Genomic DNA, 16,630 nt, shown 5'->3' with positions numbered 1-16,630 from the left:
TGGGAGAGTCCAGGACATCAGCTGTTTTGGGCCTGGGTGCATGCCCACGCCTTGGGACTACAGTGCATGTCTTGTCGCAGGACACCCAAATCTGAGCACTAGAGTCCCTGCGGTGTAGCCGCCCTCCCACTTTACGCTGCCTCTGGATGGCTGCAGTGTAAGTCGTGGGAACTTCATCTTTGCTGAGGAGAAAGGACAAAGGGCGACGCCTCCAGCACAGCTGCTGGGCGGAACCTCGGGCCTCACATGCTAGGCTCGTCTACCACTGAGCTCCAGCTATTATTTTTAATGTTTTCAACCTGGTGGTGTGGCTCAGTGGCAGAGCCCCTGCCTAGAGTTGACTAGTGGGGGCCTAGGGGGGGGCTGAGTGGTAGAGTGACTGCCTAGAATCTTCTCAATGGGGCCTAACTCAACAGTAATGTTTGCCCGCCATGCATGCAGCTCTGGGTTCCAGCCCCAGCCGTGCCACAAACCAAACCAAAACCCCTAAACGCTCTCGCCATGAACTTGGGATTGCCTCCCATGTGGGAAGTGGGGCTAGGGAGAAAGGTAGGAGGAGGGGGGTGACAGAAGCTACCTAAGAAGGTGATGGGAAGTGGCCGGTCCAGTGCGTGCACCTCTTGCTACCTAGGTCTGCAGTCTGCTTGAGTGTGTCCACAGCCATCTGTCAGCAGCTCTAGGTGGCCTTGTTTCCTGTTCCTGTATCTGCTTAGCGGCAGTTGGCAGCTGGGCAAGTAAATATCGGGCAGGCCGCTGGTGGTGGTGCCTGCAGCACGGTGGGGATCTTTAGAAAAGCCTTGGCCCCTAGCCTGTGTGCTTTACGGGCATGCGTGCACCTGCGCAGACCCTCCCATCCATCCATTGGAACGCTAGCATCATCCTGCCAGACTGAAAGGTCAGATTGTACTTACGAAGTGAGCGTGAGACCTGTGCCATGGACAAGAGTGAGTGGGTTGGTGATTCTTGGTGGCATAGGTCAGAAAGCACAAGTCACGCGGCTCACGAATCCATGCAGACTGCCTGGCAGTCAACAGGCAGGATGCAGAGGGACTCCACAGTGGGGCCGTTTGTCTCGTGGTTCCTGTATGGGCTTTCTTAGCTGTAAGAACTTGGATCATGTGCCCAAAACCGACCCAGCAGGATAGGGATTCTTTTTCTTACTTTTTATTTTTTGGTTTTTCGAGACAGGGTTTCTCTGTGTAGCCTTGGCTGTCCTAGACTCATTTTGTAGACCAGTCTGGCCTCAAACTCGAAGCGATCTGCCTGCCTCTGCCTCCCAAGTGCTGGGATTAAAGGCGTGCACACCACCACGCCTGGCCAGGATAGGGATTCAGGAGACTGGTTGGTCAGGCCTAGGTCAGGGTCCAGCCCTCAAATTAAGATTTGCCAGACCTGAAACCCATGGCGGAGAGTGGGGTTTTGCAGGGTGGCTCAGCGGTAGGGTGTTCGGCTAGCTTGCACGTGCAAGATCCTGGGTTAGCACTGCAAACAGCAAACATACAAACAGCGTCCAGGATTCTGTTGACAAGAACTGCAAACTGGCCGTTGTAGAGGCCGGGGCCATTATCACATAGAACATGGCTTGTGCCTTACAGTCCGTGACCCTCACCCACGGCTGCTGAAGCCGCAACAGCAGTGAATTCTGAGATCTAGATTGGTCTGCTTCCACCCCAGAACACAGCTCCTGTGGGGGTCGGGGTGGGTCACCAAAGACCTGCCTCAACTGTCACCAAAGACAGTGATGGGCAGGAAGGGGGGGAGTTAGGGTCTACGGACCTGATGGTGGGCTTTGAGCTGATCAAGTCACTGCTGTGGTACTGGCTGGAGAGGCATGGGGTTGCTTCCACTCCTCTCTCACCTCCAGCGGTCCTAGAGACACACAGAAATGACCCCCAAAACTGCTTAGTGAGTGGTGCACCTGGAGCAGGGCGAGGAGCATCTCGGCCCTGAGAGAGCGCTGCTCCTGTCCTGGTGCAGCATCCAGTGTGGCTGTGGGCTGGCACTGGGCATGGGTGCCAACACCCTGCAGTCCAATCAGGCTGTTCCGGGGAACCTGGCTCCCATCGCTGTGCTTGCTCCTACGGGGAAAGCAGCAGCTTTCCCTCCTGTGCCCCTTCTCAGGCGTCTGTGGCTCTGCGATGCAGGGGGAATCCCATGCCTGCCCGGCTCCTGCTCCTTCCCTCAGGGACTGGGCCTATCTGCAGGGGAACCATGTGAGGCTAGGAAAGGGGACGTGGCAGTGAACTTCAGGAGCTGAGCCTGAGTCCAGCTTTCTTAAAGACTTTTTTTTTCCCCCTTCAGGAAAATGTAAGAATTTTTAATTCTTACGAATATTGTCCATTTTACCATCTGAGCTGACTTAACATCACAGGGCCCTGCTGCCTGTTCCCACCCACACCTACTCACCATACGTGGTGGGGATGGAACCGGGGCCCTCGGGCATGCTTAGGCCTGTGATCCACCCTGAGCCACATCTTAGTCCTCCCCATCAAGATGGCCATGTGGCCTCAGCCATCTACCTGATGCGACTCAGAAACCCAAGAGCCACATCCCCACACCAGCCCATCACTCCTCGCCACCCAGGCCCTGCCTTCTCTCACAGGCTACATGACCACATCACTTGTGGGCAAGCTCTTTATTTGCTCCCTGTTCCCCACCCATGTCCTTGGTGTGTGGTGGGCACAGTCGGGATATGTGGGAATCATGCACCTGAGGGTCTCTCCCGAGACCCCGAGTGCAGAAGCTTTGGAGCCAGAAGGCCCCCCGCCCCCAGCTCTAAGTAGAAAAGCATCCTGGGAGCTTTTCCCTCCCACGGGCTGACTTCATCAAGTTAACTCCTCAAGGTGACTGGTTTGCACTTGGACCTGATGCTGGACCCATACGTAAGGCAAACTGTCCATTCCATCCTGCTCTGGGCCACGCCCACGGGCCGCCACTCCCAGCCGGTGTCCTGAGACTGGCTGGCTCACTACACGCGGGCATCAGCTGGCTCAGGGCCTCTGGCTGGCCTTCACACTAGGACGAGAACCAGTGCCAGGTCTGTGGCCCTTCTGGTGTCCTCACACCCATAGCCTTGGGTCATTGTGTGGACAGACGTGGGGATGACCCTCTCCTGTCTCCGAGTCTGAACCGTTTACTCACATCCATAAATGTCAACTCTTAGATAACAGGCTCCAAAGCAAGATGGGCACACTGGTCACGTGGTTGGTGGCAGAGGGTCAGCGCCGCACGGTTCCTGCCACGCTTGGCAGACTCAAAACCACAGCAGCGGCATGCGTCAAGCCTGGCTCGGCAGTAGGCTTCTATAGGCAGTGAGCTAAGGGGTCCAGGACAGTCAAGGCTATCACTGGATAGCCCTCACTGGCTGTGGTTAAAGGAAAGGCTCTGGTCACAACCACCAGGGCCTGCCCGACTTTGGGCGACAGCGGTAACAATGGATTCCCTGGGCCTGTCCTGCCGTACCACCCTGACGGCGGCTGGTAAGCCCCTAATGAACCTAACCGGGTACACGGGCTGCAGACCACCTCTTGCTCCGGGACTGTGAAGGGTCCTCAGAACCCCAGCATCAGAGCCCAAGCTGCTGGGCTCAATGGCTCCTGGTCTGTGGTGGTCTGCCTTGTTTGTTCTCACAGCTACGTAAGTTTGAGATGATTACATTTAGACAGGTGGCCAATTTGGTTACTCTATTCCAGAACACAGAGAAGACATCAGGTAGCAAAGTGACACGGGAGGGACACACAGTCTCTGGTCACTGCCAAAAGGACACACGAGTAGGCCAGAAGTCCCAGCAAGTAACTGGAAGGGGAAAGAAACCTAGGATATCCCCAGTAACCGAAGGAAAGACGCCCACCCCACGGTGGCAGGAAGCCATTCATGCTTCCAGTGTGGGTCAGGGTGGGCTGCCCCACAGTCTACCCAGGCTCCGCTCAGCCTGGCTCCAGCCCAGGCAACACCCTCATCGTCCCGGGGCAAAGATGAAATCCAGGGCCTGCCGTTCGGCAGCTGCCACGTTGGGGTGCCAGAGGTCCACCATGAAGACCACCCGTGGGCCATCCTCAGCGGAACCTGGGGAGGAGGCGGGTAAGGGGGTCAGGTTAGCCCTGGCGCAGCTCAACATGGCCTGAGCTGTAGGGCAGGCGAGCGGGCGGGCATGGGGAGACCTCCCCTTCCTGGGTGGATGGGGAATGTCCGTGGGGCCTCCCATGCCTGAGAGCAAGGTAGGTAAAGAAGAAACAGAAGAGGGGAGTGAGACTGTCACAGTGGGCAGAGTCTGGATGCTGTTGTCCCGACCCACAGAATGCCTGACACGGAGAGTGACCCTGAATGTGAGATGGCCTTTAGGTCATGTGGGCTAATGATGGCTTGTCACCTGTGATGCCAGCCGCCCACATGGGGAGGTGACTCGGGACAGTGTAGGACTTCCTGCAGCAAGCGGGCGGGCAAGCTCTGGGAGAGGCAACTCCTACCTTCGTGGAACGCAGTGTGCAGGAAGGAGTCATCGAAGAGCAGGCATCGGCCTTCTGCCCAGCACTGGGGCTCACCCCCCACCACCAGCTCGCAGCCATTGGGAGTCTTCAGACCTGCAGGAGGAGGGAGAACAGAGGATTGAGAAAAGGTAGGGTAGGGAGTTGTGGAAACTCTGGAAAGCTTCCGGCCTTCCACACACTGCCCCGGAGTCCACGCTGTGGGCTGGCTGTGACCTACAATTCAGAGAGAGACCACCCGGAGGTGATGGTGTTAGGGAGCTTTGGGGACTGGGTCACGCGTGGGAACTAATAAGATGGACCCTTCAGGCTGCGCGTGGTGGCGCACGCCTTTAATCCCAGCACTCAGGAGGCAGAGGCAGGCAGATCTCTGTGAGTTCGAGGCCAGCCTGGCTTACAAAGCGAGTCCAGGACAATCAAGGCTATACAGAGAAACCCTGTCATGAAAAACCAAAATAAATAAAAATGGACCCTTCTACCACAGGAGGTCACAGCAGGTTCCACACCCTCTGTGTTGGCTAGTCTTATGCCAACTTGACAGAATCTGGAGTCATCTGAAGGAGGGAGCTTCACTTGAGAAGATGCCTCCATCGGATCCAATTGTAGCAGAGTGTGCTCCGGAGATCAGCCTTGCAAGGCAAGCACCTTCACCCACCGAGCCATCTCCCCAGCCCCTTTCTGTTCTCCAAAAGCCACCCGGCATATGGGTTGGTCCTCATGGCCCGGCAGACAGGTCATTCTTTCTAGGGACAGGGGACTAGGTCCTCAGCAAGATTCCTCCTTTGCCGGTTTCATCTGGTCTGGCTGGGTCCTAGACTCTTTGGCTTATGTTAATAGTTGAGGCTCTCACGACCTCGGGAACTCCTGACGATTAACCCTGGAGCCCACAGGAATCCAGGGGTGCTGTGTTCAAACAGGCTCCATCCATGCACTGCCACCTCACAGCAGGACATCTGCAAAGGACAGTTTCCCGCCGCATCCCAGGCCATCAGAGACTCATTAACTGCAAGTTACTAGCTGGCCTGAGAACAGAGTGGCTACGGCGACATGTGCACATTCTACACGCGCATGCACACACAGCATGTATGGTAACACGGGAAAGTCCAAGCCTGGATTGACCTTCTCCCAGCTTGCAGACTCAACACACCTGATGCCTACCACATCCTCCTCCTCCTCTGTATCCCGAAGCTTTTGAACAGCACAGCAGCTGAGGATGAAGTTCAGTGGTTCGGCGCTGGCCCAGCATGCATGGCCCTCAGGTCCATGCCAGCACCGTATAAATCAAAGGCTTCCACAAAGCAACCTCTCAAAGGAAACACTTCACTCCCACTGCCGTCAGCCTCGAGCCCCAGCCTGTGGCCCAAGCCTACCGTTCGCTCCCACCCGGTCTGTCCTACCTCAGCCTTCCAGCTCTGTTTGCAGCCCAGCTCCCTTGATGGATCCTGGCCAAGGGTTTATTAACCAAAGCCACTGTGTGGATCAAAGCCTACCTGCTGGTAGTGACGGCCTCTGCCTGCCAAGAAGTTCACATGCATAAACTACGCAGTTCTGCTCCTCAGCCCTGAAAGAGTCGAGCGCTTCCCCCCCCCCAACCCCCCAGTTTCAGAGACGAGCTCAGCTTCCAGGGCCCAACAATGGAGGATGAGTGAGGACCTGCGTCCAGATCTGCTGGCCTCCAGAGCCCCACATGGTCCACTGGGGCAGAGGCTGTGCCTTACAGAGCACCGTGTAGTCATGAGAGCCACTGCCACGCTGAGGAGCCTGCCAGGCACTACGCCAAATGGCCACTTAGTGAGTTGTGTCCCCAGACTTCGCCACAGCACTGGTGCTGGGTGTCCATTCTGCAGAGAGGCAATGAGGCCTAGGGAGACTCAGACCCTGCCCAGCCCTGCAGCTGCCCATGCATCCAGACTCCAGCATCTGCCTGCCTGTCAGTTCCCCGCCCCCTCCCCGCCCCCCAGCAGCCTCCTCAGCACTGACACCACCAGTTCAAACAGTACCTTACCCAGAATCCTCACCCAGAGAGCAGAGGGAACAGAGCTGCTGGGGCGAGAGGGGGTGGGAGACTTAGCAACTGGCACAGGCTTCCTGCAAAGTGCACTGGGGAACCCCACCACAGCCTGCACAGGACACTCATCCTCCGCTTCCCTCCTCTTCTGAAGCCAGCCAGCACCCCCACTTACAGCTGCCGCCCAGGTCAGCACGCCCGCTCTAGCGTGCTCACCAGCAAGGCCGTGGCCACTGTCATGGGCCTTCTGTCACCATCCACCAGGAAGAAGATGCCACAGAGTTATGAAGTCCCCGCAGCTCCCTCTGCACCTAGCTCTGGTGACCACCCTGAGACAGGCCTCATCCTATTAGATTCCCAATGGAGAACTGCTGCCTCAGTCTCTAATGAGGAAGCTCCGAGGAAGAGAGTGACCTGCCCAACACGGCACAGCTAACTCACGGCTGGGCTAGACACAAAGGCCGCCTCGCCTGGGTCTCAATTTCCATGCCACGCACGCAGTGCTCGAGATTCCTACAGCCTGAACCAAGTGACCAGAATAGTGGGCGCCATTTGTCCACGGTGACTCAGAAAGCTTAAGCATCTCTCACAGCCTCCTGGGCACCATCAGGGACCTCTGTCATCATCAGATAACCCAGGGGTTCTGTATCAGTCACCACAGAGCACAGTAGCCACCAGCCAACTTAAGTCGAGTGAGAACTTTAGGTCAACGTTAATACTGACCACGGCCCAAGCCACACGTGGCCCGCAGCCACACGGGGCCAGCAGCTTGCTTACAGACAGGGAAGACTGAGACCACTGTTATCATGCCTGCCCCCTTGAAGTTCTTCCAGAGCTTTTCCTGCCAGGCACCAGGTGTCAGGCCTGGTGGCAGAGAGCCCTTGTGAGTGCTCAGGGTTCCGGCTCCGGCACCACAGAAGAATGAATCAAAGTCTGAGGGGATAAAAGGGGCTGGGGCTGGAGATATGGCTCCGTTTCATAAAGCGCCTATGGTGCAACCAAGATGACCAATGAACGGGCTAGGCACTGCACTCTCAGGGCTGGGGAGCTGACGACAGAGAGACCGCTCCCCCTTGGGCTTGAGACCAGCCAGCTTAACCTAACCACTGAGCCCCAGGTCACAGAGAGAGAGAGGGCTCCTGAGGAACAAGATTCAGACATGACCTCTAGCCTCAGCATACCATGCATACAAGTGCATGCATGTAATGCAGACTAGCCCTCCAAGCCTTGACTCTTTTGCCTCACCCCTTGAGTGTTTGGGGTGCAGGTGTGTGTCACTGCCCCCAGCTGAGTGTTGCCGGTATCTGACCAAAGCACCCAAGAGGCAAAGGCACCTTCTTATACTTGAGGCTTCCGTGAAGGCAAATGCTGGGGCTCTGGACCCCTCCACGTACCTAGGTGGCACCGGATGCGGATGTTTGTGGGCCCGTAGTGCTCCGTGATCACAGTCCCGGGACTCAACACCGAGATGCAGGCATTCCCAAAAACATTGTTCCCGATACAGGTCCGGAGGCTGCCGAGCAAGCGGTAAGTCCGGGGGCACTTCCTGCAGTTCCTGGGGACACAAACGCCCTGGTTGACAAAGTCAAAGGTGAACCACTCCCCGCTGGGGGTGCTGTTCACCTTCCAGCCCTGCGGGAGGCTGCAGTTAGAGAAAGCCTTGTAGAGTGTCTCAAACTCGCAGAGGATAGCCTGAAAGTTCCTCTCCAGCAGCTCCACGTCATGCCTCTGGGCGTCCCGGGAGAAGTAGGGCGTCGTGGGGAGGTCAGGCAGGAAGAAGACCTCCGGTTTCTGGATGGAGGGCTGGCTGCTGAGGTAGCGGCTCTGCTCCCGGATGCCCTTGTGGATACGGCCCATGCCGGACCAAGAGTACCGCTTGGCGTACTCCTGCAGGTTGTGGTAAAGCTTCTGGTTGAGGCCTTCGTGGTGCGTGCAGCAGCGCACACACTCGGGTGACTGGCAGTACATGGACCCGTTCTGCAGCCCGTTGGCATCCACGCCCTGCAGGAGAGAGTTGACGGACACGTGGGGTCGGGGCTGCTCCCGGCCCACGTGGTAACAGTACCACAGGAACAGGAGCAGCAGGCAGGCCACCGTGACGACGGCTGTGTTGTCACAGTCCCGTACTGACTGGATGCCAGTGGCGATGCAGTCCCTCAAGCCATCCAGAGACCAGCTCCAGGCGACCAGCCACTCCAGCCACATCTTGAGGGACTCGGTACTCCGAGCGAAGCTGGCTCAGACGATCAGTCCTCTGGGGTTCACCAAGGCACCCACAGCATGCAGGTTAGGAGGAGGCATGGCTGCCACTGTCCCTCAGTTCCTGCCAAGGGCTCCATCGGTGAGCACTGGGCCAGCTAGGAAAAGTCACTGCAGTGGGGTGGAGGGCGCTGCCACCTTGTGTCCCATTAGCAAATGCCAGCAGTCACTGTGGAGGGGTTTTCATGATGTCCAAACCTGGGATGGAAACCAGAAAACAGCATCATGAAAGTAGTGATGAGAAAAAGTCCTAAATAGCAACAGTCTTGGGAAAGATCAAAACAGGAGGGGGCCATCACAACGGGCGACCCTCACCCCCACCCCATCCCGCCCCCCTTTTCTTCTCAAGTACACTGTAAGTCTGGCTAACACCACCTCAGAAAAGCAAGCGGGTGCCCTGGAGTGACCTCTGTGGACAACACGCGGCTGCTTGCGCCGCTCAGCTGGGAGGTGACCTAGCGGCCTTACCCACAGGGCTACAAAGGGAGAGCCAAAGCCTTCCAAGTCCTTGACTCAGTTTCCCACCCCTGACAGCAATGACAGTGCTTTGCTGGTCATCCTGCTTGGGGGAAGTGGAGGCCAACCATGCGAACCTGACTGTGCCTCCCAGGTCTCTAGAACCCAGAGTGTACCCCAGTAGGACCCAAAGTGTCTCCTAGTTTCTCAGCAACGCTCCGTCCACCCTTCCTTCTCCAAGGTGGTACAAACAGCTGCATCCATGCTCTCCCGAAAGCCACCACCTGCAGGAGCAGAGCTGGGAGCATTTCGGTGTCCTCCCTCCTCCCCTTGGGGCAAATGGGGGACATCGACATCACAACTGTGTCTCCCACCGCCTGGACCAGCTAGGCCTGGGAAACATGCAGCACAGCATGACACAACCAAAGCGGACATGGCTAGGCCAGGGGTAAACACATGCTGCCGCCGTTTGCAGGGCACCTCCCCTCTCTAAGCTTCATCAGCTGGCTGCGGGTAAAGTCGTGGTAAACCAGAGATGTGTGATCAACAGGCAAGCCGAAGATGGAGAGTGTCCCAAGGCTCCCACCTGACCCCAAGCAGAAGGCAAAGGCCGAAGTAACTGGTGGCGTCCACTCCTGGACTCAAGGAAAACCTCTGGTGCTCAGTCACCTACTGGCGCCATCCCGGCGCCGGCTGAATAAAGAATCACTTGACTATAATGTTTAGGAAGTAAAAAACACGCATACTGAATATTCATGGGTACTCTTATGCTTCTAGGAAAAGTACAGGAATGTGGTGCCGAGAAACCAGTTTCTTCTCGAGATCTGGAGCCGGGGTGTTAAGCTCCTCACCCGCCCCTCCTCCACGGGTGATACCATCGGGCCTGGTTGCTTCCTCTTTAGGAAAAAGCCCCAGAAAGGTGTCTCTTTGCACTTCTCTTCAAGATAGCCCAGGGTTCCCGAAATCCCGTGTGAGACTCTCACCCGGTGTTCTCAGACTCTTGGAGCAAACACCCTCCTTCCCTTAGCGAAACTAAAGCTGCCTTCAGCAGCCAGGTTTCCTCGGATGCCCCGAGACTGAGTTGGTGGTAGTGCCTGACAGGAGAAACTGAGTTCCCACCAACCTGCTCATGTCAAAAGCAGACACACACACACACACACACACACACACACACACACACACACGGAAGAGCTCTCTGCTGCTGGGCCACTAGCCCTTCCTTCCCCTCTTCAGAACAGCCTCACTCCCAACAAAAGCAGACACGAGCCTCCCTAAGGCAAAGCAGTAAGAGATTCAGCAAAGAAAGACCCCCAACCTCTTCGCAGGACCAAATCCACCACTACAATGGGGAGCTGGGACCTGCCATTCACTTTAGAACCCCAAGAGCGCCAAGGCTGCCTGCCCCTACACCCAAGGAGGGACCCATGATCTGATCTGTGACAAGAGAAGCAACTCTGGGCTTAGTAGAGTGAGGGGCAGCAAGAGGAAGGATGGATGCACACTGCTGGCTGTCTTCACACATCTGGTCCCACTGGTGATGGGCGTCACACAGCCCTGGACCTCAGACCTCAGAGATCAGCAGGCTCTCGGGAATAAAGGCCAAATTCAAGTCCAATCAAAGATAACTTCTGGCACAAGGAATGCCTGGGGAGACAGTCTCCACTTGACCCAGTTAACCGGGATCAGATGACCAGCTCAGGAGGCTTTCGGATGCTAAAGAGCTCGGGTCACCCTGAGGTGAAGCGAGGCGGCCCCCGAAAGCGCCCCCAAGGTACAGCACAACGCAGGGGAGGACAGAGGCGGCTGTGCTGCTTGCTAGTCTCTACACCAGAAAGCCAGAGAGCTGTCCTGAGACAAGCCTTCCCCTCTAGGGGCCTTCCCTCCTCACGGTCTCCCGCCAGTGTCACAGGCCCTGGAGAGGTCAGAACGATGTCGTTAACGCTGGTGGTGATGCCCGTAGTCAGGGAAGGAGATGGTGAGGCGAGGGGTAGCTGGAAAAGTGGGAAGGAGGTGTAGGGCGCGTGACAATTCATGGGACAGGGAGGTGGGTCAAAGTGGGTGATGCTGAGGAGGAACGGGGACCAAGAAAAAAGGCGATGGAGAAAAAGGTTGGAAAAAGAGGAGGAGGGGGAGGAGAGAAAGTGGGGGTGATGCTGCGCTGCGCGATCCAGCCTGAGCGAGCGGCACTCAGCACGCAGCCGGTGCTAGGCGACCGCGGGCCCTGGGCCGGCCCGGGATGCAGGCGCGGGCGCCCGGAGAGCATCGTCCTCCGCAGCCCCACAGCCCTGGAGACGCCGCTTACCTGCGCGGGCGGCTGCGGGGGACCCGGGCGACGCCACTGCCCCTAGGGACGCGGCCGCCCCCTGCCGCGCCCGCAGCCGCCGCCCGGCCGGAGCCGCGAGCCTCGCCGAGCCGGTGCCGCCCGCGATGCGCTCCGCGGCCCCGAGGACCACAACTCCCACAATGCCGCGCGCGCCTGGCAGCGGGGAGGGGGCGGCGGGGCGGGACCCCCACCCCCCGCCGGCGCGTGCACCTGCCGCGCGTGCCCGCAGATGAGAGGGGGGTGTGCTCCACGCGTCCGGCCCCTTCAAGTGCCAGGTACGCGCACCAAGTCCGGGGTCCAGCTCGGTCCTCTATCCCATCCTCCCCTTCAGCATCCCCTCCCCTCTGCATCCTCCCCTCTCCTTGCCCTTCTTGGCTGTGATGGATTCCCCCCCCCCTCCACCCCCCCAGATACACACATATACACTTCTGAGGCCCCGCGGACGGACACGTGGGATGAAATCACAAATGGAACAGCCTGGAAGATCCTCCTGGGCGCTGCCGCCTGGAGCCGTTGCAGACCTGGCGCCTGCCCACAGGGAGGCCCAGTCTATTCAGCAGCGGCCAGTTCTGCTCGCAAGAGGGACACCGCGCTGCTGAGCGCCCAGGGAAGCGTGGGCTCCGAGGAACAGTGCATGGGCGGTCTGGGAGCGTGGGGTGGGATGCCAGCCCACGGCCCATCTGTGTCTGTCCTCGAACCTACTGCTTCCAATCCCAGCATGCATCTCTGTCATGGCCTAGAATCCTCATTTTTTTTTTTTTTTGTTTGTTCAGAATTCACCTCGCGGGGGCCCTGTCCCAGAAGCCCCTGGCTCTTCACCCAAGCTCTCGCTTCTACAGTTGGTAGCCCAGAACCCACCTCAGAGGCCCTGTTTCCTGGCTCAGAACACAGTCCACGCCCTGCAGTCCCCCCACCTCTGTCACTCAAGCCCTCCTCACAACTCCAGACATAGAATAATGGCATTTCCCCCTTACTTTTTATTTTAGTGCAAAAACCCAAAATGCGGTCCTTGACTTCCTAGGTTCTTTTCCAGGGCTGCCACCAAACACCTGGCAGAAAGCACCTTGGGAGGAAAGGCTCACCTGGCGTCATGGGTCAAAGGTTGTGGAAGAATGGCAGCCGTGCAAGTGTGTGATGTAGGGCCAGTCGGTCCCTCAAAGCCCACCTCTACCGCTTGCTTCCTGCAGCCAGACCCACCTCCCGCGGGCTCCAGCGGTGCCACAGGCCAAGAACAAACAGTCAAACCATGAACATGACGTAGACCGTTTGCAACTGAGAGCCTGTAAGGTGCTGCGCTCAGGGCGGGTGCGGAACTCAGGTGTGGGCTATAGACGGCTGCATAGGAAGCCGCTCCGGCCGGGGCTGAGTAGCTGGGCTGAGTGGCTGCAGAAAGGACAGGGCCTGTGTCCTGCGTCACATTTAGAAAGTTGCCCAAATATAGCCTTGTCCAAGTCACTCATGCATAAAGAACACTTTTTTTTTCCTATATAGTCGTCCGTGTGTGTTCCACTCCCGGGCTATGCCATCTGCAGCGCATTATGGATTAATATTGTCTATGAGCCTTGTAATTATCTGTGACCGGTGTGATTATAGGGCTCCGAGTTTGCTAAGAATTTTTATTTGTTCAGTGGCCAGACTCCAGGCACCACGGTTCTGCTGACCTTTATGACCTTTTCTTTTCTTTTTTTCTTTTTTTTTTTAAATTTGCTGAGAGTCTCAGAAAATGAAAATGAGCCCCAATCTCTGTCAAGGTCCAGTGGCCTTAGTGGGTGATTTCTGCCAGAAAAGAGTGTCCAGGATTTGCAGAGCGGACCCTGGGGGGTAAGAACTGGGGCCACACTGCCACCATGCTGGGGGAGGAGCTGAGATTAGGACTAAACGCATCTGAATTGCCCGTCATGGATCTCCCTCCTGCCCTGCTGAGGGCAGTCCCTGCAGCCTGCACAGCCCTACACCCCAACATAGTCCCTGCAGCCTGCACAGCCCTACACCCCAACATAGTCCCTGCAGCCTGCACAGCCCTACACCCCAACATAGTCCCTGCAGCCTGCACAGCCCTACACCCCAACATAGTCCCTGCAGCCTGCACAGCCCTACACCCCAACATAGTCCCTGCAGCCTGCACAGCCCTACACCCCAACATAGCCCCCACACCCCAACACAGCCCCTACACCCCTACACAGCCCTTACACCCCTACACAGCCCCTACACCCCAACACAGCCCCTACACCCCTACACAGCCCCTACACCCCAACACAGCCCCCACACCCCTACACAGCCCCTACACCCCTACACAGCCCTTACACCCCAACACAGCCCCTACACCCCTACACAGCCCCTACACCCCAACACAGCCCTTACACCCCAACACAGCCCCTACACCCCTACACAGCCCCTACACCCCTACACAGCCCCTACACCCCTACACAGCCCCTACACCCCAACACAGCCCTTACACCCCAACACAGCCCCTACACCCCTACACAGCCCCTACACCCCTACACAGCCCCTACACCCCTACACAGCCCCTACACCCCTACACAGCCCCTACACCCCAACACAGCCCTATACCCCAACACAGCCCCTACACCCCTACACAGCCCCTACACCCCAACACAGCCCTTACACCCCAACACAGCCCCCACACCCCTACACAGCCCCTACACCCCTACACAGCCCTTACACCCCAACACAGCCCCTACACCCCTACACAGCCCCTACACCCCAACACAGCCCTTACACCCCAACACAGCCCCTACACCCCTACACAGCCCCTACACCCCTACACAGCCCCTACACCCCTACACAGCCCCTACACCCCAACACAGCCCTTACACCCCAACACAGCCCCTACACCCCTACACAGCCCCTACACCCCTACACAGCCCCTACACCCCTACACAGCCCCTACACCCCTACACAGCCCCTACACCCCTACACAGCCCCTACACCCCTACACAGCCCCTACACCCCAACACAGCCCTTACACCCCAACACAGCCCCTACACCCCTACACAGCCCCTACACAGCCCCTACACCCCAACACAGCCCCTACACCCCTACACAGCCCCTACACCCCAACACAGCCCCTGCACCCCTACACAGCCCCTGCACAGCCCATCATCACACCGCCATAGGAGCTTGCAGGCCGCCCAGCTCCTTGCTTCTGCAGATGCAGTGCCTGTGTGTTTGGGGGGGGCGTGGCTTGCAGGAGGACACATCTCATCAAGGTCACAGTAAGGCAACAGAGAATGTGTGTTGAGGGAACTGGCAAGGCCACTTTGGAATGTGACGGGGAGGATCTGCTAAGATGACAGGTGTTCATAGGTTAAGAACCAACAGCTTCGCTTGGTGTAGGGACACACGCCTGTAATCCCAGAATTTAAGGGGTTAAGATGGGGGTTCTAAGCCCTGTCTCAAAACACAACACAAAAGAAAACAAACAGCCAATCACTTCACTGTGCAAAAGTTGCGTTTTCACGATGTAACATAATAATGTTTTGAGAAGGAGGGGATGGGTTCATGGGCGCCTTGAAGGTTTTCTAGGTACATTATAGTGGGAAGAAACAGCGGGGCAGTGGTGGGCGCACGCCTTTAATCCTAGTGCTCGGGAGGCAGAGGCAGGTGGATCACTGTGAGTTCAAGATCAGCCTGGTCCACAAAGCAAGTCCAGGACAGCCAAGGCTACACAGACAAACCTTGTCTCAAAAAACCAAAAAAGCCAAACCAAACAAAACAAAACAAAAAACAACAAAAAAGAAACTACAGTTATATTAAGGTATCGATTTACCCTCTGTGTGGACTTACATGAGAATGCCCCCCCCACCATTGGACTCATGTTTGAATGTTGGTCCACAGTTGGTGGAACTGTTTAGGAAGGATTAGGAGGTGTGGCCTTGTTGGAGAAGGTTTGTCACTGGGACTGGGCTTTGAGGTTTCAAACCCATTCACACACACTCTCCCTCCTCTCTCCTCTCTCTCTCCCTCCCTCCTCTCCTTCTCTCTCTTCTCTCTCTCTCTCTCTCCTCTCCCTCTCTGCCCTCCCCTCTCTCTCCCTTCCTCCCTCCCTTCCCCAGCTGCCATGCTCCCAGCCATGATGGTCCTGGACTCACCCTCTGAACTGTGACCCCAATAAACTCTCCTATTCGTTGCCTTCATCATTGTGTATTCACAGAAGTAAGGAGGTAACTGCAACGCCTGCCTCCGTGCACACACAGGTCTATATGTGTACCCTGTGGAACCGGTAGGAGGCACACATGTATGTTCCCTTACATAAGATGTTTGTGTTCATACATGCAAAAAATATTCCTTGGAGGAGGCGTTCTGAAGCCATAGGACTTTTAATTTCAAGGAAAGCTGCGGGGCGGAGGGAGGACTGGAGGGGAGGGCAGAGGGGGTGCCTGCATTTTCCACAGTGTCTAATTTTAACTTGCTTGTAGATAGAGGTTTGCTATGAAGCCCAGGCTACAGTTCAGGCTGTCAGGCATGGTGGCATGCACACTTACGCACCGAGCCGTCCCGCCTGTCCTGCCGACAGTTTAAAACTATCCTATGATCATCTTAAACACACAGAAAATGATTTTGACAAAATTTGACTCCCTAAGAACTCTGAGCAAAGGAGGAGTGAAAAGAATGACAGCGCAGGAGTGTGACTGGCAGCGTAGTGCATGTGCGTGCATGTGCGTGCGCGTATATGTGGTGTGCGTGCATGCGTGTGTGCGTGTGTGTGCACACGTGTGGAGAGACCCAGGTCCCAGTGTAAGATGCTTTTCTGACAGTGTCTGGATGTTAGTTTAACACCCTTTGCTCTGGATACATTTTCAAAGTAGGATTCATGTTAAAAATGTTCCTGCACTTTTCATGTATGAAAAAATTAATGCAGTGAGCTTTCGTGGAGAGAAAAACAAAATTCTCGAAGAGGGAAAATGTTGGTTAAAGCCAGAGAAAAAAACCCATCAGCCTAGAAATATCTTCAAAGCGTAATGTCTGTAGCTGCAGGAGGCTGAGGCAGGAGGATTGCCACGGATTTGAGGCCAGCCTGTAATACACGGTTGAGTTAGAACAAATTCTCTATTTGTGTCTGCTGTAACATAAAGTATA

At 56.6% G+C, this 16,630-nt stretch overlaps 2 protein-coding genes across 6 annotated transcripts; one reads left to right on the top strand and one right to left on the bottom strand.

The window, feature by feature from the left end:
- Nucleotides 1–2,620: 2,620 nt before the first annotated feature.
- Nucleotides 2,621–11,646, bottom strand: ASPHD2 (aspartate beta-hydroxylase domain containing 2). Its single transcript, XM_084762612.1, has 4 exons — nucleotides 11,510–11,646; nucleotides 7,887–8,949; nucleotides 4,467–4,580; nucleotides 2,621–4,065 (listed from the first exon to the last, which is right to left on the bottom strand). Exons 2-4 carry the CDS (start codon nucleotides 8,695–8,697, stop codon nucleotides 3,956–3,958), a joined length of 1,035 nt encoding a protein of 344 aa, XP_084618738.1. The 5' UTR covers nucleotides 8,698–8,949; nucleotides 11,510–11,646; the 3' UTR covers nucleotides 2,621–3,955.
- Nucleotides 9,032–15,704, top strand: LOC311586537 (uncharacterized protein). 5 transcript variants are annotated; one of them, XM_084762617.1, is made up of 5 exons: nucleotides 9,032–10,978; nucleotides 11,941–12,138; nucleotides 12,305–12,372; nucleotides 12,718–13,351; nucleotides 15,607–15,704. In XM_084762617.1, the coding sequence occupies exons 1-4, from the start codon at nucleotides 10,894–10,896 to the stop codon at nucleotides 12,778–12,780; spliced, it is 414 nt and encodes a 137-aa protein (XP_084618743.1). In that variant the 5' UTR covers nucleotides 9,032–10,893; the 3' UTR covers nucleotides 12,781–13,351; nucleotides 15,607–15,704. The 5 variants fall into 5 exon arrangements, 1 of the variants encoding a protein (XP_084618743.1); XR_014775561.1 differs by adding an exon at nucleotides 11,079–11,127 and having other exon boundaries at nucleotides 9,078–10,978; nucleotides 11,941–13,351; XR_014775562.1 differs by having other exon boundaries at nucleotides 9,079–11,127; nucleotides 11,941–13,351.
- Nucleotides 15,705–16,630: the final 926 nt, after the last annotated feature.

Source organism: Acomys minous (assembly GCF_964271855.1).
Source record: "Acomys minous genome assembly, chromosome: 16".
In the NCBI taxonomy this organism is placed as follows: Eukaryota; Metazoa; Chordata; class Mammalia; order Rodentia; family Muridae; genus Acomys; species Acomys minous.
The sequence above is the reverse complement of the archived record's forward strand: the minus strand, read 5'-3'. Positions and strand labels throughout refer to the sequence as shown.

Coding starts and splice junctions, on each gene's coding strand:
- ASPHD2 (XM_084762612.1), bottom strand. CDS start 8,697: ATGTGGCTGGAGTGGCTGGTCGCCTGGAGCTGGTCTCTGGATGGCTTG. Junction 4,581..7,886: donor CCGCATCCGGTGCCACCTAG/GTACGTGGAGGG, acceptor CTCCTCCTGCAG/GTCTGAAGACTCCCAATGGC. Junction 4,066..4,466: donor GCACACTGCGTTCCACGAAG/GTAGGAGTTGCC, acceptor CCTCCTCCCCAG/GTTCCGCTGAGGATGGCCCA.
- LOC311586537 (XM_084762617.1), top strand. CDS start 10,894: ATGACCAGCTCAGGAGGCTTTCGGATGCTAAAGAGCTCGGGTCACCCT. Junction 10,979..11,940: donor CCCCCGAAAGCGCCCCCAAG/GTACAGCACAAC, acceptor CCACCCCCCCAG/ATACACACATATACACTTCT. Junction 12,139..12,304: donor CGCGCTGCTGAGCGCCCAGG/GAAGCGTGGGCT, acceptor TGTTTGTTCAGA/ATTCACCTCGCGGGGGCCCT.